We start from the raw sequence: 27,775 nt of genomic DNA on the forward strand, positions 1-27,775 counted from the left end.
TGCACTTCTCAATTCTATTTCTTTCAACTTGCTACCATAATTTAGACGTTATTTGTACAAGATTGGAAATATCAATTAATTAACGTTGTTCTTAAAAAGGCAAGAGATTAATTAAGGAACACAAAACAAGTAGCACACTTATTTTGTCATGAAGTCAAATTCACCTATGAAAATCGTTTCATGTAGCTTCTATGTCTGAACCAGTGTTGTAAATAGCAGTATGCGCTCATTGGATAAATAGGGTACTGTTAAGCAATTAATCGGAAATAATAAAGAATAATCGGCCATAATCAAGAATAATTAGCCGATTAGTCAGAAAAATTCATAATGATTTAGTCACCGTCAACGACTAATCAACCATTTTTTACAATACTGCTCTGGACTACACAAATAATCCAATTTTCATAGTAAAAAAAATGAGCAACTAACTATTAATTATTTATCAGGTTATCACCTTTTCTAATTATTAATTGTTAAACTCCCAATGAAATAATCCAAGGAAATTAAGTAGAGAAGCAGTTTAATTAATTTTGAAAATTAAATGGTAGGTAACTACTTGAGGAAAGCAAAAAGAGGAAAAAAAGGAAAGAGGAGATAAAATCGTGTAAACAAATAATTCTTTTAGATAAGTTGCCTTTACATAAGAGTGCTTAGTGTTTGTTTACTTTATTAGACAGATAGATAGATTAGATAGATTAGATACCATGTCTCTAAGCTGATTTGATCCCATTGTTTACCTTTTCTTATACTTATTTTTTTAATTAAATAAAGTTCCATTTTTTATTTGCAATTAATTGTAAATTGTTAATTATCATAGTATGTCCATAATTTATAGTTTTGCAACTTTATTGATGATATGGATACAAATGTTGGCATCCGGCGGATCCAGGATTTTCATCAAGGAAGCAAAAAATAGCAAATCAGATTTAAATAACTAATTGGATTCAAACCCATTAACCAATCAAATATTAAATAAAAAATAATATTTTAGCTTATAGTTTCCAATGCATTGACTTATAATTTATGATGCTCTAACTTATAATTCAAATTATCAATCATAATTTAAGAAATTTATTTTAATTTTAACTCTAAATTTAATCCGAATTATAAATTAGAATTTTGAAGGAGCAAAGTCAGTCGGGACCGATAAATCTCCATAAAAATTCAAAATTTAGAGGGGACAGATGCATTCCCAGTCCAATGTGGATCCGCTCCTTATTGGCACTGAAGAATCATGTCGCTATATTGCAACTAAAAATAATATTATTATATATTTTAGAGTCCAAATTATAATTAGTCAATAAATGACCATTTAAGCACAAATACAACGATCGATGTTGAAATTTTAGAGACCAGAATGGAAAAAAAGGTGATGCTTTGAGGACTATTTGTCTAATTTACTTTTTCTATGAAATTATTTGGATCTTTTGGATGCAAGTATTTGGCCTTATTTTGTTTGTTAACAAATTAGATGGGGAAAGAACAATGAAGACTAATTTGCTTAGAGTTGTCATTAGCTTTTAAATTTTGCTCTCTAATTGTTGAAAGGTCATATTAGAAAATGACAATACTTTATTGGAAACATTATGTGAAACTGCTACATGAAGCACTTGTCAAAAGTGAAGCTTTTATGAGATTCTATAGATTAGGAAGATCCAAAAGCTAAGATTTAATCATGATTTTTAATTTAGCCACACTCTTTTTATTTTCCACAAAAGAAAGAAAATTTTATAATTATGAAAAAAAAGAAAGATATTTAAAAGCTTTGTCAATTTAATTTGATCAAATGTGATAATGAACGCACATTTTGGGAGACAAAAGCATGAAATAAAAGAGACTTTATTTCATGTCAAGAGTTGATGATTCAATGAACCATCATATTTTATGAAAAAAGGAAAACAAAAATATCTCTAACCTTAGACCTTAGTGCATGGCAACGTCCAAATAAAATAAATAAATAAATAAAACCAAGGATGTTGTCCATTGTTAATTGGCTACCCAATAATTATCCATTATTAAAAAATGTGTACCACTCTTTGTAAATTGTAAGTAAACACTGTATGTTTCTGCATATATGTTACTGATTCTTTTTATGGAGGTGCTATGACACTAACATCTTTGTGTATTCAGAGTAATCTTTTGATCTATTGGATCAAATATACTTTTGTTGTAAATTTAAAATTCAGTTAAAATAATTTATAATGCTATTTATAATTAAGACACTTGATCTCACCTTTAACAAAAAAATAAAATAAATAAACTAACTCTTTATTAGGGGCGGAGGTATGTAGATTAAATCCCCATTTTTTTTTTTTGTATTTATATATGGTTTTCTATATAATTTAGAGTAAAACATCATGATTACTGTAAAGTAAAATTGATCTTTATTCTTACCATAAATTTTTTATATAATTGACATACATTTACAAAATTTATTTACAAACTATGATAGTGGGTTGTCTTTAAATTTGTAAAGTAGTAGGGTTTTGAGTGTAAAATTATCAAAAGGAAGAAGGAAAGGGCCATAATTTAGGTCATATGAGAACATATATTCACTCTTAATAATTCTCCACTTTTGCAACCTTAAACAAAAGTTTGAAAAATACAAGGATTGATTAGAAAATTTAAAAAAGTATTTGGACTTGAGCACTATCCATTAGATATTTATAAGTGATACCTTACCAAGTATAGAATATAGATGTAGAACACTATAATCTCATGAAAGTATAAAATATTGATATGTTATGTTATCTTGCCTTGGGTAGGCACTTTATCAAGCAATCAAGATTGTTTAATTTATTTAAGGTGAAAATTAATGAAATATCTTTAGCATACGCATGCCTTCTATATAAAGCAAGTGGATTATTGGTGAAGTTATTTACTTATGATATGATATGATATGATGTATATAAAATATATACATATATAATGTTGGTCAAAAATTGCAGGTTGGCTCCCTTGGTAGCTAATAGGGGGGGTTCTGGCTGCTGTAATCTCTTTTGTTTTCATGTGCAAAAGTCTAGGTGTTTATTTTCTTCAAGAGACAATAGTTGAACTTAATTATCTCCTATAAAAAAAATAAAAAACGCTACCTACCCAGTACAATAATACAATTTATTATATTGTTAAGTATCTTTAGTACAATAATACAAGTTCCCACCCCCGCGATCACATAGATGTTTGCCGTAAGAGTATAATTAATTATTTGATTCAAAAGTATACACATCTTGCTAAGTATCTTAAGTTTAAAAAAAAAAATTAAAATTAAAATGCACCATTGGCTATGTGTTTCAAACATATCTCACATATTTATGTCTGTTCTCAAAATTCAAAGAGTAGATCCAACCAGCTCAATATGATCTTTATATTAAAATATACTTAGAGATCAAGTTTTATATTTTTTTAAATTTTTTTACTGTTTTTTTAGACTGGGTACAAAATCATTGTTTTTGCACCATTAAAAAGAGTGATTTTGTACCTATCTAAACAAATAGTAAAAATTTCCAAAAAAATATAAAATTTGATTTCTAAGCACATTTTAACATGGATATCATATTGAGCAATTCGAATCGAATGTTGAAAACTTTGAAAACAAAAATAGAAATATAAAATATGGTTAAAGCACAAAACAAATAGTGATTTTAACCCTACTCTAAAAATAAAAACTTTCTTATTGATCCACTTTCATTAATATGGAACGTGTCGTTATAGTATAAAGTATAAACATCAAATTCAATAGTATAAACACCCGCTTGATAGAAGCGATACACAGAAAACTAATTGAGACGTGAAGAATGACACGTTCCTTTTTTTTTTTTTTTTTTCTTCTGAAATTGGAAAGACCACTGTTTATTAATCAGACCGAAATTTTGTTAGTTTGCACTTCAATTAATCCAAATTAAATAAACACCACTCATTAGGGGTGAAAACGGAGCGGATATAGAGCGGATAATGCTGATATCATATTCGCATCAATCGGATAATGAACGGATACAAATACGGATACGGATAGTAAACGGATATCAAAATTGAAAACAAAATCCGCCTTAAATGAATACGGAACGGATAGTCTACGGATACGGATTCGAATACGGATATAAAACTAATAATGGTCGGATAATTAAGATATATGAACTTCTAAGATATAAATATTAATGGGTAAATTTCGTTGTAGGTCACTAAACTTTATTATTTGTCATGAATTGGTCACTCAAGTTTGATTTGTCCCTTTTGAGTCACTCAACTTTGTTATTTGTCACAATCAAGTCCCTTTATAGTTTTTCATCCAAAATTTTAACGGAATATTCCTATTCCGTCCAAAAAATTAACGGAATATACTAATTCCATCTAAAATATTAATGGAATGAGTATATTCCATCCAAAATACTAACGGAATTAGCATATTCCGTTAAAATTTTGGATGAAAAAATATAGAGGGACTTGATTGGGACAAATAATAAAGTTGAGCGACTCAAAAGGGACAAATCAAACTTGAGTGATCAATTCGTGACAGATAACAAAGTTTAGTGACCTTCAGTAAAATTTACCCAATATTAATTAAAAAATTAAATATAAATATTAATGATAACTATAAGTGGATGGAGAGATGGGAGATAATCTATTCATATAATATACATATACCAAATAAATGAATGGTAACAAAAGATGTTGTGGTCTAGGGTTTGAAGCTTAGTCCAAAAGCTTTGAGATAAGAGTGCATGGGTTCAAATTCCACCTATAGCAAATATTAATTTTCTTTTTATTGGAGTCCGGCCAAATTATTGGGTTCCGGATATCCGCTCCGTCTAGGACTCCGTATCCGGATCTTCTATGGATATCCAAAAATTATCCGAACCTGAACTATCTGGATTCGGACTACATGCGGATACGAAGCGGATATCCGGCTCCGTTTTCACCCCTACCACTCATCCCTCTAAATTTAAGTTTTTACCACCTATGCGCCCTCAATCCGCACACCAATTTTTTTGGTGCATAGACTAATGAAGCTCACCAATTTTTTTTTTTTTTTATATTTTTTTGGTGCGCACCAAATATATATATTTTTTTCTTTAGTTATGTTCTAAATTGTTCAAAATATTTGGACTAATTTTTTTCTGTTCTATTATATTTTGTTATGTGGTATTTAGAATTATATATACATATAAAATTTGAAGATGAAATTGTATAAAATAAAACGCACTTGTTTAACAAATAAAATTTTGGACTAAATTTGAACTAAAAATTACTACAACAAATTATACGCACAATTTGAGCAGCGTTTTGTACTAAGTAAGTTGGTGGACAAATTGCTACAAATTATACGCCTAATTTGATGAACGTTTTATACTACAAATTATACGCAAAATAGAAAAAAAAAATTAGTCTAAAAGTTTCAAATAATTCAAAACAGAACTAAAAAAAAAAATTGTTCACTTTCCCAGTCCGTACACCAAAAAAATTGGTGCGCGAACTGAGGGCGCGTAGGTGGTAAAAACTGAAATTTGGAGTTTTGGGTGGTGTTTGTTTAAGTTGGAATTATTGAGGTGCTAACTAAAAAAATTCCGATTAATCAAAATGATAAATGAGGACGGTTCAAATGACTTCATTTTTTGTGTCTCTATTATGCCTCCATTTTTAAAGCATTAATAACTCAAAATTTATAACATAAACGTCAAAACAAAACCGTTAGATGTGATCTATGTTATTTTCTCTATGCGCTCATAAAAAATTATCACATTTTAATTTTATTTTTGTATGAATCAATAAGTTGAAAAATCAAAGTCTATAAATTATTCACATTAGTACATTTTTACAAGTTCTTGATAAGAACCAAAATAAAATTGAAATATCATAATTTTTTACATTTGCATAGATAAAATGATGTAATTCATCTCCAATGGTTTTATTTTGACTTTTAAGTTTTAAATTTTGAGTTATTAAAGTATTTAAGAATGGAGGTACGATGGAGACAAAAAAAATGAAGGCATTTAAACCATCCTCATGATAAATAATAATGAGAATGACAAATATGAAGATGCAGACAAGCAGATGGATCAATAACATACATACATACATATATATACATACATACAAACATACATACATACATACATACATACATACATACATACATATATATATATATATATATATAGAGAGAGAGAGAGAGAGAGATGGGCTACGGTGAGTTGCGAAGTAAAGCGACTATTTTACTTCACGCTAATATTTTGTGATTTTTAAGTTCAAAACGTCGATCCGAACCGTTCATCTTGTTCTCCATATTGAAATGTGCTTGGATACCAAATTTTACATTTTTTGGAATTTTTTTACTATTTATTAAGCAATTTTGAAAGTCGCTGATCTGATGGTCCGGAAAATTTTACTGTTTTTTACTGTTCACAGCAAAACAGCAATTTTCAAAAATGCTTAATAAATAGTAAAAAAATTCCAAAAAATGTAAAATTTGGTCTCCAAGCACATTTCAATATGGATTAAACATCTAACGGTTCGGATCGGTCATTTGGACTTTCAAAATAAAAATACGGCGTGAAGTAGAAACGCGTTTTACTTCGCAACTCACTGTAGCCCACCTCATATATATATATATATATATATATATATATATATATATATATGAGGAGAGTTCCAATGCCTCATTTTTTTCATACCTGATCATACCTCATATTTTATATTTTCATTTTCAAAGTCTAAATTGTCGATCCAAACCGTTCAACAAAATATTTATACTAAAACATGCATGGAGATGAAATTTTATATTTTTTGGAATTTTTTTGCTATTTTTTAAGATAGGTACAAAATCACTGTTTTTGAACCGTTCAAAAAACAGTGATTTTCTACCCATCTTAAAAAATAGCAAAAAAATTCCAAAAAATACAAAATTTCATTCCTAACCATATTTTAATATGGATATCATGTTGAACATTCGGATCGACAATTTAGACTTTGAATATGGAGAAAATGAAGATATAAAATATGAGGTATAAAAAAAATGAGGCATTGGAACCCTCCTCTCTCTCTCTCTCTCTATATATATATATATATAAGAGGGATTCAATTACATCATTTTATGATGATACATCTACAAGTTATTTTTGCAATTTTAAAATTCAAACAGACCGTTCAACATGATCTCCATATTAAAATGCTTGGAGACCAAATTTTATATTTTTTTGAATTTTTTTAGTAGTTATTAAGATGTGTACAAAATTTATTTAAAAATTCTAAATAAATAGTAATAAATTTCAAAAAAATGTAAAATTTGGTCTCCAAGCACATTTTAATATAGATTGAATATCTAATAGTTTGGATTGACTGTTTGAACTTTGAAAATTGAAAAACCAAAACGTTTGTTCTAGAGGCTAGGAACAAACTTTTTGAGCTTAGTCAGCCTCTATCTATCCATGTGTGTGTGTTATATGACATCAAATGGGGTTTATTAATTAATTAATTAATTAGATTGCAGCGGAATTTGAGGCTTTTGAGTCAAATCTGTTGCCATGCTTTGTTGTAAACAATATATTATCTTGTCCTTGTGACCTTGTCAATTGTCATCCCCAAAATATATACTTGATTAACTGTTTAATTCAGCATCAAATTGTATGAAATCAAATGTCTCCAATTGACAAATGACAAAGCGAAATTTTAATGGAAAAAATGGATTTTTTTTTTTAATTTTAATGGGTATAAAATAAACTATTCTTAAAATTAGAGAGGTCGATATATATTGGCTCCTGTAGTACCGTAACCAAATAGCTATTTATTAATGTTTGATAAAAAAAAAATGATTGGCTTCTCGTAGGTTGTAAACTTGTAATCCGACCTCCTCTGACAGGTCACTGGCACTTGTAATAATAAATTTTTGCATTAATATAATAATATCTGAGACTGAGGCCAATTTTTTCATTTTTCTAATATATATATATATTTATTTTTAATTTTTGTCAGAGGACATTTGCAATAATAATTTTATACGAGAAGATTCTGTATAATGTGGTGGTTGTGAAGATAATTGTACAATTAATTGGTCCCTCCCATGACCTTGGGATCCTCTGCGGCGGTTTCATTGATCCACATGGTATCACAAGTCTCTGAAATAGACCTCCGTTTGAGAATTGAGATAGTAGTAAGTAGTTCCATTTCATCCATTTACTCTTTACTCTTTTACACGGATAATAAAATAAGTAGAGTAGATAAAAGTTAGAGGGTTGAGAAATGAATGTAAATTTAAATATAGATTTGACAGGGTTGCATAAGTAAAAGAAAAATAAATGCACGGAACTAGAAGGCTAGAAGCTGGATGAATTGTAAAAGGTGTGGGTTTGCTTATTTTTTATTATGTAACTTGTAACTTGTAGCGTCGCCAGCTTGCACTGCTTTGTCGCATTCTGATTTTTTTTTTTTTCAATATATTTTTAAATTTTAAAAAAGGTATTCACTTTTGTCATTTCCACATGTATGTATGTTAGTATGTAGCCTAGCAATAGGGATGTAAATGAATAGTTTGAGTTCGAGTTTCAACTAATTTTGTATCGAACTGGATTTAATTCGTTTTAGAACCGAAATTGAACATACATCTCTGGCAGAGAAGCGCAATTCATCAATATATGTATTATACATAGCTCCCTGACGTAAGGATTAATATATATGTGTGTGTGTGTGCATCTGTTAAGAATTGAGCGGTTGAATACAATTATTAACAATTTGTTATTGACAATTCAAAATGAATGGAATTAGTAGAGGGGGGGTGGGGTGGCCCATGTTCATAACTTGGTATATATATTATGTAAGATCGATGGTAGGCGATTTCATACTTACATTACATAGTTGACGCAACTCGCAAGTGGTAGATATATACTAATAGTTATGTTATGTTATGTTATTAGAGGTAGCGTAGCTAAGCTAAGTTAAAGCTAAGCTAAGCTAAGCTATTAATAAATAGTATAGTACTAAGTACATTTATTTATATAGTATTAATATTAATAAAAGTAGCCAAGCCAGCTCATTAGCCCATTGGCCATTGCGGCATTGCCCCATTGAAGAGTATAACCTAATAACCTACCCCAGTCACACTCAGTAGATTAGACATGCATGACATGCATGAGCAGATGAGCTGAGCAGAGCTCGCCAAAGTAACCAAATATTAATTAAATTAAATTATTAAATAGTTAAAATATGGGTTTGGGTTTAGGATCTGACAGCGACAGTGTCAGTGAAGCCAGTCATTAGGCCCATATTAGGCATTACCGCATTAGCTCTCTCTCTCTCTCTCTCACACACCTCCCACGTTGACCACCACCACCACCTCTCTCTCTCCCTCTCACCTTTTTATTTATTTATTTACATTTTTTAACAATAACAATAACAACATCAAATTCAAACAGTTACTTTTAACCATTTCTTTCTTTAATTTAACCCCTTTCCAGTCACTCGCCAGTCACTCTCTCCTCTCCTCTTCCCTTTCCTAAGTTTCCTTTATATATCTCCTCTCCTTCTCTGCCTCCCACCTCACCATTCATTCACCGCCTCTTTCTCTTTCTCTTTCTCTTTCTCTTTCTCCCCTCATTGCTTCCTAATCCCTCTCTACTCCAAATTTCATGCTTCCTCTTCCCTTCTTCGCATCTTCGCTTCCTTAATCTCTCTCTCATGGCAACACATTGTTCCAATCCCTAGATTTATACCCCGATTTAACCAAAACTTGTTTTATTTCTTCATCCCACCGACGCTCAATCATGTAATTAATTACAAAAGTTCATTCTCTTGCTACTAATTAACTCAACAAATCTATTCCTTCTTTTGAAGACGGATTTGTTCTCCTCTCTTCTCTTCATTTTTCTCTACTTGTGTAAAAAACAAATAGAATAAAAATGGAAGAAACATTTGTGCCATTTCGTGGTATCAACAATGATTTGAAGGGCAGACTCAGGTGCTACAAGCAAGACTGGACTAGTGGTTTCAAGGCTGGTCTCAGGTTGCCTTCTTTTCTTTTTTCTACATAATTCACATACTAATTCATTAATGCTTTATTTAGTTAGTTACTACTGTATTTGAATTTCATTGGATTGGGTCATAAGGTCATTATAGTCTTTTTTTTATATACTTGCTGGTATAATTTCTGAACAGGTGCCTCAAACTTTCTACATAAAGCTATTTCACTAGTCTGTAACCCAATTAAATTTAAACACTTTTTTTTTTTTTACCAGTTCTTTGCAATCAAGACCAGTAATTTTTTTAATGTTATTTTTTTTCTTATAAAATTTAGGATCCTGGCTCCTACAACGTACATTTTCTTTGCATCGGCGATTCCAGTGATTTCATTCGGCGAACAACTTGAGAGAAATACTGGTATTGGATTACAGTTTCATTTCTCTTTTATCCACATCTTGCTTTTCAATTGCTTAATTGTTACATCACATGTCCTCTCAAAAGTATCCAATGTACCCCCGTATGATGATGTAAGTAAATGAATTCAAGGTTTCTGAATACCGGACTAACTGTTATGGGATTTTGGATATAAAAACAGTCGGGTCATGGGGTCAGGTAACTGGTACATACCACATGTAGACTGTTTTTCACTGTACCAATCTTTTTTGTTAAGTTTATAGCATGGCCACACTCACATTTTGGCTACTAAGTTTCTTCGTTTCCTTTTGGGGCATATATTATATGAATAAATGAAGAGGGGGTGCTGACGGCAGTGCAAACACTGGCATCAACAGCACTTTGTGGGATAATACACTCAGTGGTGGGGGGGCAACCTCTACTGATTTTAGGTGTGGCCGAACCGACTGTGCTCATGTACACATTCATGTTCGACTTTGCCAAGGACCGCCCCGATCTTGGCCGTCGCCTCTTTCTTGCTTGGACCGGTTGGTATGTTCCACTCCCTCTCTACTGTTCCTCAATTGAGAATTACTGCGGTCAACATTTGACTTTTTTTAATGATTGGGTTGATGGTTATTTAAGACTTACATTCTCTTTGAGAGAATATTGGACAATACTAGAACATGCCATTAATGTCATGTTTCACAGGTACATGCTGGCTCAAATTGCAACATTATTATTTTTTTTTTATGACAACTTAAAAGTTGATTGTTGTTGGTTGGTAGGGTATGTGTGTGGACATCACTGTTGCTTTTCTTCATGGCCATATTGGGTGCATGTTCTATCATAAACCGGTTTACTCGTGTGGCTGGTGAGTTATTTGGCCTTCTCATCGCCATGCTATTTATGCAACAAGCTATCAAGGTTAGTTAGTTAGTGTTAATTATTGTTTTAGTTTCCTTCTTAGGTACCCTGTTAGCCCACTTTTGAACAACCCAATAATTCCATGGTCCATTTAATGGTCCAGTATGTCAAAGTCAAGTGACTGGACATTTTTTTTTTTTTTTGAGTAAGAGATTCTTTTTTATAATTGAGGCCCTTGGGCTTGTTTCTTTAGAATTTTAAAAAAGACTCCCTCACCACTTTACTATGATATTCATAGCTATGCATTGATAACAAAATTAAAATTTGGACTTTTATATTTATAAAGGGGCTTGTTGATGAATTCCGTATACCCCAGAGGGAAAATCCAAATTCAGTCCAGTTCCTTCCATCATGGAGATTTGCAAATGGAATGTTTGCACTGGTGCTCTCTTTTGGCCTTCTCCTGACAGCACTGCGCAGCAGAAAGGCACGGTCTTGGCGTTATGGATCAGGTGTGTATGTGTGTGCGTGTGTCACAATCTCGGCCAACAGTTGCGTCTGTTATTTTAAAATGGGTGATATGATATGATATGCTTGGTTGTATAGGTTGGTTAAGGGGCTTTATAGCGGATTACGGGGTGCCGTTGATGGTTCTTGTTTGGACGGGAGTGTCTTACATACCATATGGCAGTGTCCCAAAGGGGATTCCTCGACGCCTCTTTAGCCCCAATCCATGGTCTCCTGGTGCATACGACAATTGGACTGTCGTCAAGGCATGTAACAGCCACCTCCTTTTCTCAATTTCATGTATCATTTGATTGGCAAAGAATGGAAATTTGATTGGCTAAAATTAAAATTCGAACAGGATATGCCAAATGTACCATTTCTGTACATCCTCGGCGCCTTCATACCTGCTACAATGATAGCAGTTCTATACTACTTTGACCACAGCGTGGCTTCTCAACTGGCTCAACAGAAGGAGTTCAACTTAAGGAAGCCGGCTTCCTTTCACTATGATCTCCTTCTCTTGGGCTTTTTGGTAAAGTTCTTGCTTATCTAACAATTAACTGGTAAAATTTAGGTTTTTGCAATTTTGATCTTTGTTTTCCTTTTTTCTTTGTGAAATAACAGACATTGTTATGTGGTCTACTTGGAATCCCTCCATCAAATGGTGTGATTCCGCAATCTCCGATGCACACGAAGAGCTTGGCTACCCTCAAGCATCAGGTAAATTAATTAATTAATTAAAAATGCTTTGTATTCTTTCCCCCTTGTATATATAATAACTATTTGCATGCAGATCCTTAGGAGCAGGTTGGTGGAGACAGCCCGGAAAAGCATCCAGGAGAACTCGAGCTTGAGTCAACTGTATGGTAACATGCAGGAGGCGTATGACCAAATGCAAACGCCTCTGGTGCACGTGCAGTCGTCATCATTGGCAGGAGCAAGAGGGCTTCGGGAGCTGAAGGAGTCGACAGTGGAGCTGGCAGTGCGAACAGGGAGCATGGATGCGCCGGTAGACGAGACGGTGTTCGATGTGGAGAAGGAGATTGACGAACTGCTTCCGGTGGAGGTGAAGGAGCAGCGGGTGAGCAACCTTCTTCAGGCAGCCATGGTTGGGGGTTGCGTAGCAGCCATGCCTTTGCTCAAACGCATCCCTACCTCCGTCCTTTGGGGCTACTTTGCCTTCATGGCCATTGAATCCCTACCCGGCAACCAGTTCTGGGAGCGCATTCTCCTCCTCTTCACTGCCCCTGCTCGTCGCTTCAAGTCTGTACACCTCCTTTCTCCTCTCCATTATTTATTTATGAGTGATGCTATGGTACTATGCAAAGCACATAATGGTCTGTACTATGGATCAATATCTCCATTTTCAAAGTCCAAACAATTGATCTGAACCGTTCATCATGATCTCCAAATAAAAATGTACTTGTATATCAATTTTTACATTTTTTAGAAACTTTTTATTATTTTTTAAGATAAGTAGAATATGACTTCATCTTAAAATTATAGACCATTCAAAAGTAGTGATTTTCTACCTATCTAGAAAAATAGTAAAAATATTCTATAAAATGTAAAATTAAGTCTGCAAGTACATTTTCATATGGAGATCACGTTGAATGGTTTGATCGACTATTTTGATTTTTGGAAATGAAAATATTGATCCGTAGTACGAAGCAATCTGTGCTATGCATAGTACCATAGCCTTACTCTTTATTTATTCTGTCAACTTCACCTCTTCTCACTGTAATATTAATAATAATATTATCATTATTAAAAAAAAAGGGTGCTTGAGGAGTACCATGCCACTTTTGTGGAGACGGTGCCATTCAAGACCATTGCATACTTCACGCTCTTCCAGACCAGCTACCTGCTCATCTGCTTCGGCATGACTTGGATCCCCATAGCCGGTGTCCTCTTCCCTCTCATGATCATGCTTCTTGTACCAGTGCGTCAGTACATTCTCCCGAAGATGTTCAAGGGGGCCCACCTCACCGATCTTGATGCCGCTGAGTATGAAGAGTCCCCTGCCATTCCTTACACCCTACCAACGGTTTGTTGCTTTCACTTTTTTTTTATTCACATTCTTTGCTTTGGATTTTATGATTTATTAACCAATTTATTATATATCATATCAATGAAATGGAATTGCAGCAAGAGTTTGGGACCCCTGTGAGGCGAGCAGAGAGTGGTGAAATACTGGATGACATGGTGACAAGAAGCCGAGGAGAGGTTAAGCGGGTGAATAGTCCCAAAATCACAAGCTCTGGTGGGACCCCGGTGTCAGAGCTGAGGAACCGCAACAGCCCCCGCTTGTCAGAGAAGGCGTACAGTCCCCGCATCTCTGAGCTCAGGCAGGATCGGAGCCCGCTTGTTGGAGTCCTCAGCCCAAGAACCGGGGAGATCCGGCCGTCGAAGCTAGGAGGAGACAACACTAATAAAAAATAGCTAATCTAGCTTAGAGATATATATCATATATTCTCTGGTGTTCATAAACCATAGCTCTCAACCTTATTGTTTAATATGTTAGGCTTTTTTCGAGTATTTAATTAATCTTTCTTTTTTTTTTTTTTTGTACTCTCAGTTGCAATATGCTATTTGGCTTTTTTTTTTTTTTTTTTCTTCTTTTCTTTGTATGTGCTCCTATAAAAGAGCCATATGTAATGGAGTTTGGGAAATGGTACGTAATTGTTGACATGTCTTATTCATACTCTCCTTTCGTTTTCTTAAATTTCATTGTTATGTAAACATGTTGATGGCCAATAAGTAGGGGTGATCAAACGGTCGGTTTGGTTAAAACTAAATTTAAATACTTCAATCAAAATTTTATTCAGTTCTAAAAAATTTAACCGGACTAACTGAATTAAACTTTGTTTGATTGAACGGAAATAAGCGATTAAATTTCAAAAGTCAAAATTAAATACATAAACAAATACATTTAACAATTATAGAAATAAATACTAAGATACATATCAGTTGAATCAAAACAAGAGAGATTTAACTAAACCAAAACCAAAGTAATTCAAGTAAATATCAAATAAATTTTGATTTGTTTGATTGAACCAAAATAAAATAAATTAACCGAATTAAATATAAAAAATCGAAATAATTCAAATTTCAACCGAACCATTTATCTATTTGTTTGAAAACTCTCTTATTTAATTGAAATGGAATAAGAGAAATTAAACCGAACTAAATATAAAAAAAAATCAAAATACTTCAAAATTTTAACCGAACAAAACATTTAATCTCAAATTTATCGGTTTGATTGAAAACTAAATAAACAGGATTCAATGAATTTTCATACAAAGAGCCATGAATTTTCTCAAAATAAATTAATTACATGTATAAACTATACGTCTTTTAAGTTTTAACATAGGTCGGTAGGCGAGATGGTGAACAATTATAGGCGAGATGGTGAACATAAAAATTGGAATATATAAAATAATAAACTTGAAATGGAAAAACAAGAAATGTTATCTATCTAATATCTACATAAAATATAAATTATCCTTATCCTCCAATTGCTTAGAAGATAATTATGATTATTTTCTTCCCTATCACATCATCACCTAATATTATAATTTAATATTTTTCGACATCCTAATCCTATCATCACCTAACGCATGCAGCGTATGTGATTCTGTAAGTGGATATACTTGTATACTGTTTATTTATTTTATTTACTTTTTTTCTTAGGTTAATCCATGTGTTCCATTATTATAGTCGAAGAAGATATTGCTATTTAATTATTTTAGTGTAAATTCCACCAATTAATGTTATGTACCAGTGTATAAACCTATAAAAAAACATCTGCCCCTCAAAATAAATTTACAAAAAAATGGTAAATAAAAGGTGGCTAGCTAATGAAGAAAGTTACATTACATCCATATATGCAATATTTAGTTACTAGTGCTAAAATAAAAGGTGACATGACTAATGATGCTATGATAACTAAGAAATAAAGTTGAAATGTGATTGATAGTGATGTGTATATTTGACATATCCATACATATTTCGCTTTATTAGCACCTAGCTTAGCTAAGCTTCTTTTGAGGTTGTCATGATATTTTCTTTTGAAAGAGAAACCACCGAAATTAAACAAAAAAGTTGCATAATAATGATCAATGAATCCGACATGTGTAAATCTTTACATTAAATCAGCATTATAATTTGTACTGTTTCTCTGTGAAATAATAATAATAATTATTATCATTATCATTATTATATGCAATTGAGGCTATGGTACTATGCATAGCACAAATTGATCTGTACTATGGATTAAATGTTATATTTTTTTTATAATTGTTTTACATAGGTAGAAAATTACTTAATTTAAAGATTATTCTAGACCATTCAAGAGTAGTGCTTTTCTACTTTACTATACAAATAGTAACAAAATTCTAAAAAAAATATAAAATTGAGTTTGAAAGTACATTTTAACATGAAAATCACGTTGAACGGTTCATATTGACTATCTATCTGAATCTTGAAAACAAAAATATTGATCCATAGTATAGACCAATTTGTGATATATACATAGCACCATAGCCTCACTCATAATATTTGACTTAATGTATGAACCGTTTTGATTAATCTTTTTTAAAAAATAACATAATTTATAGGGATAGCAATGAAGATTTGGAGAATTAATGGGCGGTGGCGTGGTGTAGGTACAACAACAACAACTACAGAAGAAAGAGAAAGAGAAAGAGAAAGAGAAAAAGAAAAAGGAGAGACGCTTTGGATGGATATAAATTCAAAAAAAATGACAAGGCAATATGATAGATTCACAGTACAAAGACTACACAAATAGACAAGACATAGGTTTGGAAAGGCAGAGAGCGAGAGGAGAGGAGATTGGAATGGACGGTGGTAAAAGATTTGGTCTGAAACTATGAAATATAAATGAATAGAGAGAGAGAGAGAAAGATCAACGCAAATAAAGGAAAAAAAGGCAAAGGATAGGTGGGGGGTCATTCATTCATTCTTGCAACCAAAATCAAAATCAAAATCAAAATGAAAATCAAAACTCAGGTTAAATTCAATTTAACTGTCCTTGCAATTCCAACACTACTACAATGGACTATGATATATACACATCATATCACATGTTATTTTACTTTTGAAGGAAAATAAACGTGTATATATATACACACACATTTCACTAGCAGAATGGAATGGACATGTGATATGACTATATACAGACGGCCTTCAGTATGGACAAGGACACACACACACACACACACAAATATATGATTGAGGCTATAGTATTTTGCAAAGTGTGAAATGCTCCGTGTTATGGATTAATATCTCCATTTACAAAGTTCTAACAATCAATCCGAACAGTTCAACATGATCTCCATATAAAATGTACTTGGAGAACAAATTTTACAGTTTTAAAAAAAAAATTACTATTTTTTAGATAGGTAAAAAAACACATGATCTAAAGTTTTTGAACCATCCAAAATTAGTGATATTCTACCTATTTAAAAAAATAGTAAAACAAAAAAATATTAAAATATTAAATCGGGTCACTATGTACATTTTGATACGAAGATCATTCTGAGCGGTTCAAATTAATTGTTTGGTCTTTAAAAACAATGACATATATATATATATATATCCATAAAACAGACTGATCCGTGCTTTGCAAAATACCATATATAGCCTCACTCATACACATGTCATATCATATCACACTGCAGGAGAGGATATATACAAGGAGTGGTTGTTTCCTTTTCTCCACTGAACAGCAATCTTTCATGTCTTCTTCTCTTCTTGCCTGTTGTTTCTCTCTCCTCTCACACACACACTCTCTTTCATTCTATCTTTTGTTGGGAGATCAATATCACCCAATATTACTTGTTCTTTTGGTAGAAAACACATGCACACACAAAAATTCACTTATCCTCAGATTTATTTAAGCAAAATGTTTGGTACCAACCAATATGTACCACACCCAAAATTTATCACTCATGCATTACTTCAATTTCTGACTAATAAAAACCCTGGATGAATTAAAAACAAAAAAAAATTGACTACAAATTGTTTCCAATTAACTTCAAAAAGGAGCAAAAAAAATACAACAATTCCAAGAGACAAAGTTGCAAAACAATTATTACTCTGGGAAAAAAGCATCAGAATTTGAACTTTGCAAAACTTTATTTTGACTTGGAGAAACTGCGGCCGGTTATTTGCTCGGATTCATACAGCATGTGATTTATGAGGCCCCTTGCAGCACTGCAAAAACAGATTTCTCACATTATTTTTTTAATATATATATATATATTTATTTTTTTTCAGTTTTGCTCCTCCAGAACCTCAGAATATCAGTAATATCCCTGAACTGAGAGAAATCTCATGTACCCGTGTAATACATACAAAATAAGTAAATAACACATCACTCTCTTCCAATTTTTCAGTAAATTCTCAAGACTTCTGTTCTGTAGCACAAGAAATGAGCAAAGAGAGGTTTGCTTGGGCATATTTCAAACAAAGGGGAAAGAGAGGCAGAGAACCTAATTTTCACTTTCTGTAGGGATATGCATGAAATTTTATATTACATGTGCCAAAAGATACAAAAAAATATATAGCACAAAGTAGGTACATACTCATCCTTGAGTTTTTGTATCTTTTCAGGATCAGTTTCATTTTTGTGCATCTTGAACTGCTGCCTCACCATGTTCACTAGTAACCCTGTATTGTGTTTCTGAAATTGAATTAAAGCGAATTAATTAACATCAAATAAAAACATTTAGTATGACATAATCAGGCAAAATAAAGGTAGAAAGGAATTCATGCTTAGTTGACATTTATTGACAGAATCAGGCAAACTTGGAACTGTTCCAAATTTAGAGTTGAACCAATTTTGTTCTCCATTGAAGTTTTGAGTACACAGATCCATAAATGAACCTTAAACATTAGGCTCAAATCATAAACCTTCTTTGTATTTGTGCAATATGAATAATTTCTGTTGGCTTTCTTTCTTCAAATTAAAATTTTGAAGTAATAACATAACACAATCTTTTTAATTCGAAACCCCACAATAACTAAATCTCTCTTACGACAAAACCAACAAACAAATCAATCTCATAATTAGAACTTTACTAATGCAAATAAACAATACCAGCATAGGCTTAAATTAAATTGAACAGAGGTACCAAATAGTCCAGCACAACACTAATATGACATGTTTTGTTTCAGAAATAGCTAAAGAAATAACTAGTCTAGTTGGATTTTAAGTTGAATTCAGTAAAAACCCAAAATGCAATGCTAACAAAATTTTACTACTGGTACATTTCAAGACCAAACCTCACTGTAGTTGTAACATCAACTGTACTGGTACAAATTACCATGCAGTAATAAAAAGAAAAAAAAAATAGAAGGTACCTTTTGACCAATATACCTAGCCCTCCTCAAACATTCTCTGTACAACTACAACATTAAAAAAAAAAAAAAAAAAAAAAACACCCGATCATCATCGATTCCAAATTCACAATAGAAACGGGAGGAGAAAAAAATGGCTAAAGAGAAGCACTTACGCGGATTACATTGTCGGCTAGTTCAGGAGGCAACGATCCCTGAAGCGAAGGCATTTTTTCTTATTTCGCTCTATTTTTCTTCTATTTTTTCTTCGATCCTCTTTTGGGAGTTGGGAGTAGGGCTGTAAACGAGCTGGCTCGGGCCGAGCTGGGCCTTGGCTCAGCTCGTTAATTCTGGCCCGAGCCTGGACCGAGCGAGCTGGACCTAGGGGTCCCGAGCCAAAAGTCTTGGCTCAGCTTGTGACGAGCTAGCCCGAGCTAGCTCGCGAGCTGACGAGCTAGCTCACTGGGCTTTATTGGGCTGCTCTGCTGCTTTATTGGGCTGCTCTGCTGTTATACAAAGGTTATTTCTGATGATTTATAAAGGCTATTTCTGATGATTTATACGTGTACCCAATACATCATATCTACTCTCTATAAGGTATGCTTGATAATATGGCAATGCTAGTTATGTCCATTTATAAATTAAATCAGCTTTAGAACAGCCTTAAAAGCAATGTAATAACAAAATAAAGAAAAAATATATTGAAATGAGCATAAATTCATACAAAATAACATAAATTTATATGAATCCACACCAAATAACATAAAATCACACAACTAATTAATTTAGAAGATAGAACAAAAAGGCAACATGCCAACATCCAAGCCAAAATTCCACAAAATTAAAGAACAGACAGGTAATCCTAAAAACTAGTTCTAACAAAGCACAAAAATTGCTCCATGGAATTTACTATCAGAAGATATTTTGTAAGCTAACAGCAGAGGGAGCCGTACCAGAGAATTAGAAAAAAGAGAAAAGATGGTTACCAGAGGTAGAGACAGAATCAACAAAGGTGCTAAATTTCAGGATGGTTATCAGAAACCGAATATCTGTGCAAAAATTAACAAAGATGGTTAGAAAATTAGAAAAAAAAGACAGAATCAACAAAGGTGCAAAATAGACCTGTTATATGCTGTTACTTGTTAAATTCAGGGTCTCTTGCCGTTTGGAACTGGGAGGTCGGAGGTCGGAGGTCAGAACTGGGAGGTCGGAGGCCAGAAGCGAACAGCGAAGTCACGGAGGTCGGAGGTCGGAGGTCGGAGGTCAGAGCTGTGAAGTCACGGACGGAGCCTAGAGGAGAGGAGGTCGGGAAGTTGGGAGCCAGAAGTGCGCCGCTAGAGGAGAGAAAAGAGGAGTTTGAACTGCTAAACCTAAATCTAAATGGGTCGTATCTGTAATGGGCTGAGAAAATGAGAGTTGAACAGTCTACAGTGTATAGCTCACAACTCGGTCCACTATCGAGACTATCGAGCGAGCTGTTAGCGAGGCGAGTCACGAACTTTTTTGACATGGGAGAGAGAAACGAAAGAAAGAAAGTGGCGTCTGCCTTTGTTTCCCATGGGCCTTGGGCCTTGGGCCTCAAATTCTGTGAACCGCATCTGTGTAGACTTTGTGAAATCATTGCTCACTTATACTACAGAATATATTACTGATTATTTATTTCAGGTTTGATAGGGACGATTCAGGCTTAACTGCACAACTCAGGAATCAACCATGATCATTTAGTTAGGTTACTGGTTACTGGTAAGAATTTACCAGAACCAGATCGGACTGTCAGATCTGGCACCAGAGGTAGGAGCAGGGTGTTTGTTACCAGTGGAAAGCTTTCATGGAAGGGACGAGAGAGACGAGGTTGGCGTAACCCTTGATCAGCTCTTCTATCTTGTCCTCTGTCACCTCTTCCTTGAATTTCGCCAGTAGCACATGCTTCATCACCATCTTCTCTCTTCTCTCTTCTCTCTTCTCTCACCATCGCTTTCCTCGCAAATCAAAAGTCAAAATACTTCAGGAACTTGCCTGGAATTCACATCCCCTCAGGTTATCTTATTGAGTACAATTGAATCGGACGGTCCAAAATTGTCCTTTTAAAATTGGCACGAGCCTCAAATCACAAATAATACTGCCCATCCGAGCAGGCACCGGTTGAGAGTAAATTCAGGCCGTCCGTTTCAATTGTGTTGAGTGTGGTACCCGAGAGGAAACGGAAAAAATGAGGGCTGAGAAGAATAGATCATAGTAATTAAGAAATTTCATGTATACCCCTACAAAATTAAGAAATTACATATTATCCCCTCTAAGATTCATAGTATTGTGTTTATCCTTTTAAACTTCAAAAACTCTAATGCAAAAAAATAAAATAATAATAATAAAAAACTCACAAATTTATCTATTTAATTGTTTTTTCTATTAAAACTAATTTTAAATTTATGAAGTATCTATTTTGTCCTTCATTACAAAAATATAAACTATGTATCATGTTTTAAAAAATATATATCTTCGGTTTCTGAAAACAAATTAATCATTTCTTTACTTTTAGCACTTACAATACTTAATGCCACTATATAAACGATTTCGATCATACAAATGGCAATAATTATTATTTTCAGATTGCTATAATCATACTTGTGAGTTTTAATAGAAAAGATAAGAAGTTGGATAGATTTGTGAGTTTTTAAAATTCAAAAAAGTAAATATGACATTACGAACTTTTGAAAAAAATTACGTAATTTTTTCAAATGTAAGGGGATCACCTAAAATTCCCTCAAATATATATAATTTAAGATGATGTAAAAAGATCTAATAATCTCAAATAAGACATTTTTTATGTGAACAAAATAGAATATTAAAAAAAAATTAAGACAAAAATTAAGAAAAATTAATTAAGAGAGATATTGTATTATTATGGACGGAACTAGAAAATTTAGACAATAGTGCTAAAATTTAAAATGCATAATTTATGGCTGGAACTTAAACTTAAACTCAAATCTCCAAAATAACTAATTAGAATTCAACACTAAAATAGTACAAGGGGGCTAAACTATATAAAGTTAAAAAATAAAAATAAAAAACTAAATTTCAATGTATGTATACATAATGAAAAAAATGAAATTACGGATATAACAAATCTGGGCTATATATATAAATTCGGCCGACATTTTTATTTTACCCAAATTTTAAAATATTTTAATAAAAATAACCAGGTTTTTAAAAAAATTTTTAAAATACCCAAAGTGTGGAAAAATTTCGCACCCCGGAATAAAAATTCGGGAGTGCGGAATTTTTTCGAATCCCGGAATAAAAATTCGGGAATGCGGAATTTTTCTAAAACCCAGCCTTTTTTTTTTTGGGGTTTTTGCAATAAATAGGCGTTTTTTTTTCTTCTTGTAAATAACCCTACAGACCAATCAAATTCGGATAATTATAAAATTAGTTTAGACTGGTTAGACATAGATTAAATTTTGATTAATCTAACAAATAAATGAGGAGGTTTTAAATTTTTGTGCCTCCTATCATATCTCTATCTTTTATTTTAGAATAACATTTTTTTATTTTAAAAACTTATAAGTCAAAATAGTACAAAACTTACAATAAAAAACAAAGTTCAAATGTCATGATCTTTTGTGTATATAGACAAAATAATATGAATTATATCTGACACTTTTATTACGATATTTGTGTTTTAAATTATAAGTCATTAAAATTTTAAAATGAAGACATGGAGACACAAAAAATGAAGACATTTGAACCATCCAATAAAACTTTGAAATGAATTTTGTAAAAAAATCGAATAAAATCCGACCAATGGTGGGATATTCTTCTTCTTAAGAAATAATATTTATATATAAATTCCGTCGATTTTGCAAAATCCGACTATTCAAATTGAATGAATTTTATCCTAATTAATTAGTTTTTGAATTGAAAATTTTATAATTATTTTTTTAGGAGAATTTAAAAAAACGAGTAGAAGAAAAAATTATAATTCTTAATAAATGATATTAATGAATATAATAAAACTTCAGCACCTCACCTTTTCACACTCCTAGTTTTATTTATTTCTCTACACGAATCATTTAATTTTTTATTCTAAATTTTACGAACTTGTAACAAATTTTCGATTTATGAATCTCGTGGATAATTATAAATTATATGAAGCACTACAAAAACATATTTCTCACATTATTTTTTTAATATATATATATATATTTATTTTTTTTTCAGTTTTGCTCCTCCAGAACCTCAGAATATCAGTAATATCCCTGAACTGAGAGAAATCTCATGTACCCGTGTAATACATACAAAATAAGTAAATAACACATCACTCTCTTCCAATTTTTCAGTAAATTCTCAAGACTTCTGTTCTGTAGCACAAGAAATGAGCAAAGAGAGGTTTGCTTGGGCATATTTCAAACAAAGGGGAAAGAGAGACAGAGAACCTAATTTTCACTTTCTGTAGGGATATGCATGAAATTTTATATTACATGTGCCAAAAGATACAAAAAAATATATAGCACAAAGTAGGTACATACTCATCCTTGAGTTTTTGTATCTTTTCAGGATCAGTTTCATTTTTGTGCATCTTGAACTGCTGCCTCACCATGTTCACTAGTAACCCTGTTGTAGGGCGCAGAAAGTTGCACGGCGTCAGGTTAGCTAACGGTGCGGGTTTTCATGTGTGGGTGAGCGAAAATGCTCCCGGCTGGGCTCAGTACTCTGGTTCATGGGCAGATCACCGAACTCAGGGGAAGGCATTCACTCGGGATTTCTTCATGCTTTCCTTCTGGTTCACCCCTTGTGACGACCTACGTTCATAATCAGTTGTCGGAGGTTTTATTATTTTCGATTGTGAGGACGTTTAACTCCCGACGGGTGCAAGCCCCCGCCGTTAATTACATCAGAAAGACCTCTCGAGTCAGACTGAAGACCTCATGCATTCCAGGATGTGTGCCTATTTGGATTGAACCGGATAATGGGGCTAAAAAGGTCTCATGTATGATCTGTTTTGGTTATCTGGTTGGTTCTCATTTGATTTATATGTATGTTTTGGTTAATTGTCATTATGTATGCATGAAAACATGGATTTTATATGTTTAAAATGTGAGGACATTCATGAGAAATGTCATTTATGTTATTTAAATATCGAGAGAGGGGTATTTTGGTCATTTCAGTTTGTGTTTGGGACCTGGATATGTTCAAATATTATTTAGAATCATAGAGAATTGAATTTGGGTTCATTTGGGAGTGATTTGAGTTGATTTGGACTTAGTATGAGAAAGTTATGGCCAAAAAGGACTTGAAAGGACCTATTTGTAAACTTTTTATGTTTCAGGGACTTGTCTGTAATTTTACAGGGACCTGAGGCTGTGATTTGGGCTTTTGACAGGGTCTGGAATGCAATTTGGGCCTTTAAGGGCTTGTTTGAGAGAGTTTTATGCTGACAGGGGCCTCTTTGTAAATTTATAGGGGCTTCTCTGCATATTTTTAATAAAAAGAGGGGTTTATATGTAAAAGGGGGTCTTTTAGTCACATGTGGACTTTAAGATTGGTGCAGAGCTTGATCTGATTTAAACAGTGCTTTGAGATTTGGGTTTGGGACATCGACAAGTGTGTTGGGCTTTAGATCCATGACACTTAGGCTTTGAAATCAGTGCAGAGGGTTTCAATTTAATCTGACAAGTAGGTCCCACTTGGTCATTGATCCGTTGAATAGGATTTGAATCTGGGACATTGGATCCAATCGGGCGCTTTAATATTCGTGCAAACCCGATAGACCTAGGGTTCATCACTGACAGGAATATGGAGGTGAGGTTCCGGCCGACTGCGGCCACGGCGGTGCTGACCCCGTATATGATTGTCATCGTATCGACATTAGTAATGCAGTGGTGCCATCGTCGGCGACTGGAACTTACCGGCGGCGGCGGCCTAAGGCAGAGAAGGTCAATACTGGTACTGATAGGTTTCTGATTCGGTTCCCTTCGATTTCTTTGGGGTTTCTCCTGACTGTTTGATCATCTGTTGTCGTATAAATATATGAAAGTGATTAAAAGCATCAATTTGAAGTTTAATTGACTTTTGATCATGAATTAGATTTATGCATTATGAACAGTTGCTGAATGGGTTCTAAATTGGTACAATTAGTTGATACAAGGGGTACAAAACTGGTCCAGACATTGAAAGACATCATTTTGATCATTCTGAAGACATTCAAAAATGATAGAAGGTTCAATTTGAATTGAATTGGAATTTGAATCACATGGAGGCATGGTTGCCCATATTTCAGATCTCTTAGACTCATTTCCTTGTGAATTTTGTACACAAGCTGTAATTTTTGTTTTACAGAGTCATAGAGGGATGTTCAAGGAACATTTGTACCAATTTTTACCATTTTTGGGAAGTTTATTTGTATTTATAGGCATTTAATCACTGTCAGGGGCATTGTCGTCCATGTTCTGTACAGTTTTTTGTATTTAATTTTGATTTAACTTTGAATTTCAATTCAGAGATGAATATGAACCCAAATGGAGCAAATTTGGTGTCTATCCTGACTGGCTTGAAGTCTAGTTTCTGAATATATAATTTATTTGACATTTAGACCCTTTCAGGGGTCTCAAATTGGCAATGCAGCTGTCAGGGATCAAATGTCCATTTTTCTGACAGCAGCATTTTCTGAGTAGCTGAACTTGGGAGATTGATTCCCGTCGATTGGCTACACCAAATTTCATGTTCTTTATATGAAAATCTTCCTTGAGTCATGACCTGTATGCACATAAAACAGTTTTGTCAAACTCAATCCAGAGGTATATGAAACATGTACTTCTGTACAGAGAAGTTTGCTGGTAAATAGCTGTTGTTACCATGCTGGTAGCTAACTTCAGAATTTAATTCCAAGTGTTCTGCTGATCCAAATTTTATGTTCTTTATATGAAAATTCTCAGGACAGAATCTTCTATATTCTGGTAAAATTTCATGAACTTTGGAGCTACCTAGCTGTACCAGATAGGGGGTTAAACACAGGGACAGGCATGAACCAGTACTGGTATTTTTGCTGGTTTTTATATTTCAAAGGCTGAACTTTGAAAAATCATAACTAATTATAGAAAAATCCAAAAAATATGAAATTGATGTCCATTTCATGTATTTTTGAATCATCTATCGAGCTATGAAGTCCATTTCTCAATTTGGTCCTCAGACTGGTTCAGACTTGCTGTTTTATCAGCAGAGGTCAAAATAGGCGTTTTTGATACATGGCATAGCAACAGTGATGCTTATTAAGCATTGTATCACAGGGTTTGGACTTGGTCATGTACCAGAGGTCAACAGAGGGTATCACACACATAAGCACACATAGGCAGGGGTCTGGTAGGCATCAAAACGAGTTATCAAGGGCATCATAGCCACTGTTTTTGTACCAGTAAACATAAAGGGGAGATCAAGGGGTTCAAGGCTTATCAAATCATCATTTTGGAACATTTAAAACATGTCAAGACTTCAGATTATGCAGGGAAGTCCCTGGATGTTTGAAAATCATGTTTTGGCACCTTTACACTTGATTTAAAGAGGCATTATCATCAAAACTTCATAGATTCAAAGATGTAAGTGACATATAGCAATATAATTGCTGTCTTTTTACACTTTGGACCTCAGTTTCTCACTATTTACAAAATCTTTTTAATTCAAAACCCCACAATAACTAAATCTCTCTTACGACAAAACAACTAACAAATCAATCTCATAATTAGAACTTTACTAATGCAAATAAACAATACCAGCATAGGCTTAAATTAAATTGAACAGAGGTACCAAATAGTCCAGCACAACACTAATATGACATGTTTTGTTTCAGAAATAGCTAAAGAAATAACTAGTCTAGTTGGATTTTAAGTTGAATTCAGTAAAAACCCAAAATGCAATGCTAACAAAATTTTACTACTGGTACATTCCAAGACCAAACCTCACTGTAGTTGTAACATCAACTGTACTGGTACAAATTACCATGCAGTAATAAAAAGAAAAAAAAATATAAGGTACCTTTTGACCAATATACCTAGCCCTCCTCAAACATTCTCTGTACAACTACAACATTAAAAAAAAAAAAAAAAAAAAAAAAAACACCCGATCATCATCGATTCCAAATTCACAATAGAAACGGGATGAGAAAAAAATGGCTAAAGAGAAGCAGTTACGCGGATTACATTGTCGGCTAGTTCAGGAGGCAACGATCCCTGAAGCGAAGGCATTTTTTCTTCGATCCTCTTTTGGGAGTTGGGAGAGAGAAAGGAAAGAAAGAAAGAAAGTGGAGTCTGCGGTCTGCCTTTGTTTCCCATGGGCCTTGGGCCTCAAATTTTAAATTAGAAGAAGAATCTCAGATAAGCGAAAGCTGAATTCCTTCTACAATGTAATATGTATGGCATTCATTACAAGGGCCTTTTGCTTTGGCAAATCGCAATTCTGGAAATTTTCCAATATTAAGGGTTCTACTTCATTTACGAAATTTGGAATTTAGTTTTGAATTTTAAAATTTTGGAATTTACATATTAAATTGTCCTTTCAAATTTCGAAATATTTCAAAATAAGAATTCCCTATTTTGAAAATAATTGAATATACAATTTTATATTTGAAATAGAGGAGGGCTCAAATGCTCCATTGTTTTCATGTTTCAATCATTCCTCGCATCTTTATCTCCGATTTCAAAGTCTAAATAGA

The 27,775-nt window shown here is 33.1% G+C and overlaps 4 protein-coding genes across 6 annotated transcripts; 1 reads left to right on the forward strand and 3 right to left on the reverse strand.

The window, feature by feature from the left end:
• The first annotated feature begins 9,522 nt into the window (after positions 1 to 9,522).
• On the forward strand, positions 9,523 to 14,414 carry LOC144563396 (putative boron transporter 2). Its single transcript, XM_078312868.1, has 11 exons — positions 9,523 to 9,988; positions 10,280 to 10,362; positions 10,698 to 10,890; positions 11,127 to 11,265; positions 11,552 to 11,717; positions 11,812 to 11,978; positions 12,071 to 12,244; positions 12,337 to 12,432; positions 12,506 to 12,975; positions 13,492 to 13,759; positions 13,861 to 14,414. Exons 1-11 carry the CDS (start codon positions 9,885 to 9,887, stop codon positions 14,152 to 14,154), a joined length of 2,154 nt encoding a protein of 717 aa, XP_078168994.1. The 5' UTR covers positions 9,523 to 9,884; the 3' UTR covers positions 14,155 to 14,414.
• Positions 14,415 to 17,641: 3,227 nt separating this feature from the next.
• LOC144563569 (uncharacterized) lies at positions 17,642 to 27,331 on the reverse strand. Its single transcript, XM_078313064.1, has 5 exons — positions 27,309 to 27,331; positions 19,251 to 19,323; positions 19,099 to 19,143; positions 18,321 to 18,418; positions 17,642 to 17,949 (listed from the first exon to the last, which is right to left on the reverse strand). The coding sequence occupies exons 2-5, from the start codon at positions 19,302 to 19,304 to the stop codon at positions 17,871 to 17,873; spliced, it is 276 nt and encodes a 91-aa protein (XP_078169190.1). The 5' UTR covers positions 19,305 to 19,323; positions 27,309 to 27,331; the 3' UTR covers positions 17,642 to 17,870.
• On the reverse strand, positions 19,322 to 21,179 carry LOC144563547 (uncharacterized). Of its 3 annotated transcripts, XM_078313057.1 has the most exons (4): positions 20,888 to 21,179; positions 20,214 to 20,408; positions 20,061 to 20,123; positions 19,322 to 19,580 (listed from the first exon to the last, which is right to left on the reverse strand). In XM_078313057.1, exons 1-3 carry the CDS (start codon positions 21,010 to 21,012, stop codon positions 20,090 to 20,092), a joined length of 354 nt encoding a protein of 117 aa, XP_078169183.1. In that variant the 5' UTR covers positions 21,013 to 21,179; the 3' UTR covers positions 19,322 to 19,580; positions 20,061 to 20,089. The 3 variants fall into 3 exon arrangements, with proteins under 3 accessions (XP_078169183.1, XP_078169179.1, XP_078169171.1); XM_078313053.1 differs by having other exon boundaries at positions 19,322 to 19,577; positions 20,214 to 21,179; XM_078313045.1 differs by having other exon boundaries at positions 20,214 to 21,179.
• LOC144574645 (uncharacterized) lies at positions 23,507 to 27,310 on the reverse strand. The gene is made up of 4 exons (XM_078324681.1): positions 27,255 to 27,310; positions 27,008 to 27,144; positions 26,406 to 26,515; positions 23,507 to 23,685 (listed from the first exon to the last, which is right to left on the reverse strand). The coding sequence occupies exons 1-4, from the start codon at positions 27,306 to 27,308 to the stop codon at positions 23,549 to 23,551; spliced, it is 438 nt and encodes a 145-aa protein (XP_078180807.1). The 5' UTR covers positions 27,309 to 27,310; the 3' UTR covers positions 23,507 to 23,548.
• Positions 27,332 to 27,775: the final 444 nt, after the last annotated feature.

Source organism: Carex rostrata, chromosome 1 (assembly GCF_964058835.1).
Source record: "Carex rostrata chromosome 1, lpCarRost1.2, whole genome shotgun sequence".
NCBI lineage: Eukaryota > Viridiplantae > Streptophyta > Magnoliopsida > Poales > Cyperaceae > Carex > Carex rostrata.

Coding starts and splice junctions, on each gene's coding strand:
- LOC144563396 (XM_078312868.1), top strand. CDS start 9,885: ATGGAAGAAACATTTGTGCCATTTCGTGGTATCAACAATGATTTGAAG. Junction 10,363..10,697: donor ACAACTTGAGAGAAATACTG/GTATTGGATTAC, acceptor GAATAAATGAAG/AGGGGGTGCTGACGGCAGTG. Junction 12,433..12,505: donor TGGCTACCCTCAAGCATCAG/GTAAATTAATTA, acceptor ATTTGCATGCAG/ATCCTTAGGAGCAGGTTGGT.
- LOC144563569 (XM_078313064.1), bottom strand. CDS start 19,304: ATGCCTTCGCTTCAGGGATCGTTGCCTCCTGAACTAGCCGACAATGTA. Junction 18,419..19,098: donor CTAGGTATATTGGTCAAAAG/GTACCTTCTATT, acceptor ATTCAATTTCAG/AAACACAATACAGGGTTACT. Junction 17,950..18,320: donor ATACAAAAACTCAAGGATGA/GTATGTACCTAC, acceptor CTGTTTTTGCAG/TGCTGCAAGGGGCCTCATAA.
- LOC144563547 (XM_078313053.1), bottom strand. CDS start 20,695: ATGATTTCACAAAGTCTACACAGATGCGGTTCACAGAATTTGAGGCCC. Junction 20,124..20,213: donor AGAGACCCTGAATTTAACAA/GTAACAGCATAT, acceptor ATTTTTGCACAG/ATATTCGGTTTCTGATAACC.
- LOC144574645 (XM_078324681.1), bottom strand. CDS start 27,308: ATGCCTTCGCTTCAGGGATCGTTGCCTCCTGAACTAGCCGACAATGTA. Junction 26,516..27,007: donor GTGAGGTTTGGTCTTGGAAT/GTACCAGTAGTA, acceptor TGATTTGATAAG/CCTTGAACCCCTTGATCTCC. Junction 23,686..26,405: donor CCCTGCCTATGTGTGCTTAT/GTGTGTGATACC, acceptor GCCCTACAACAG/GGTTACTAGTGAACATGGTG.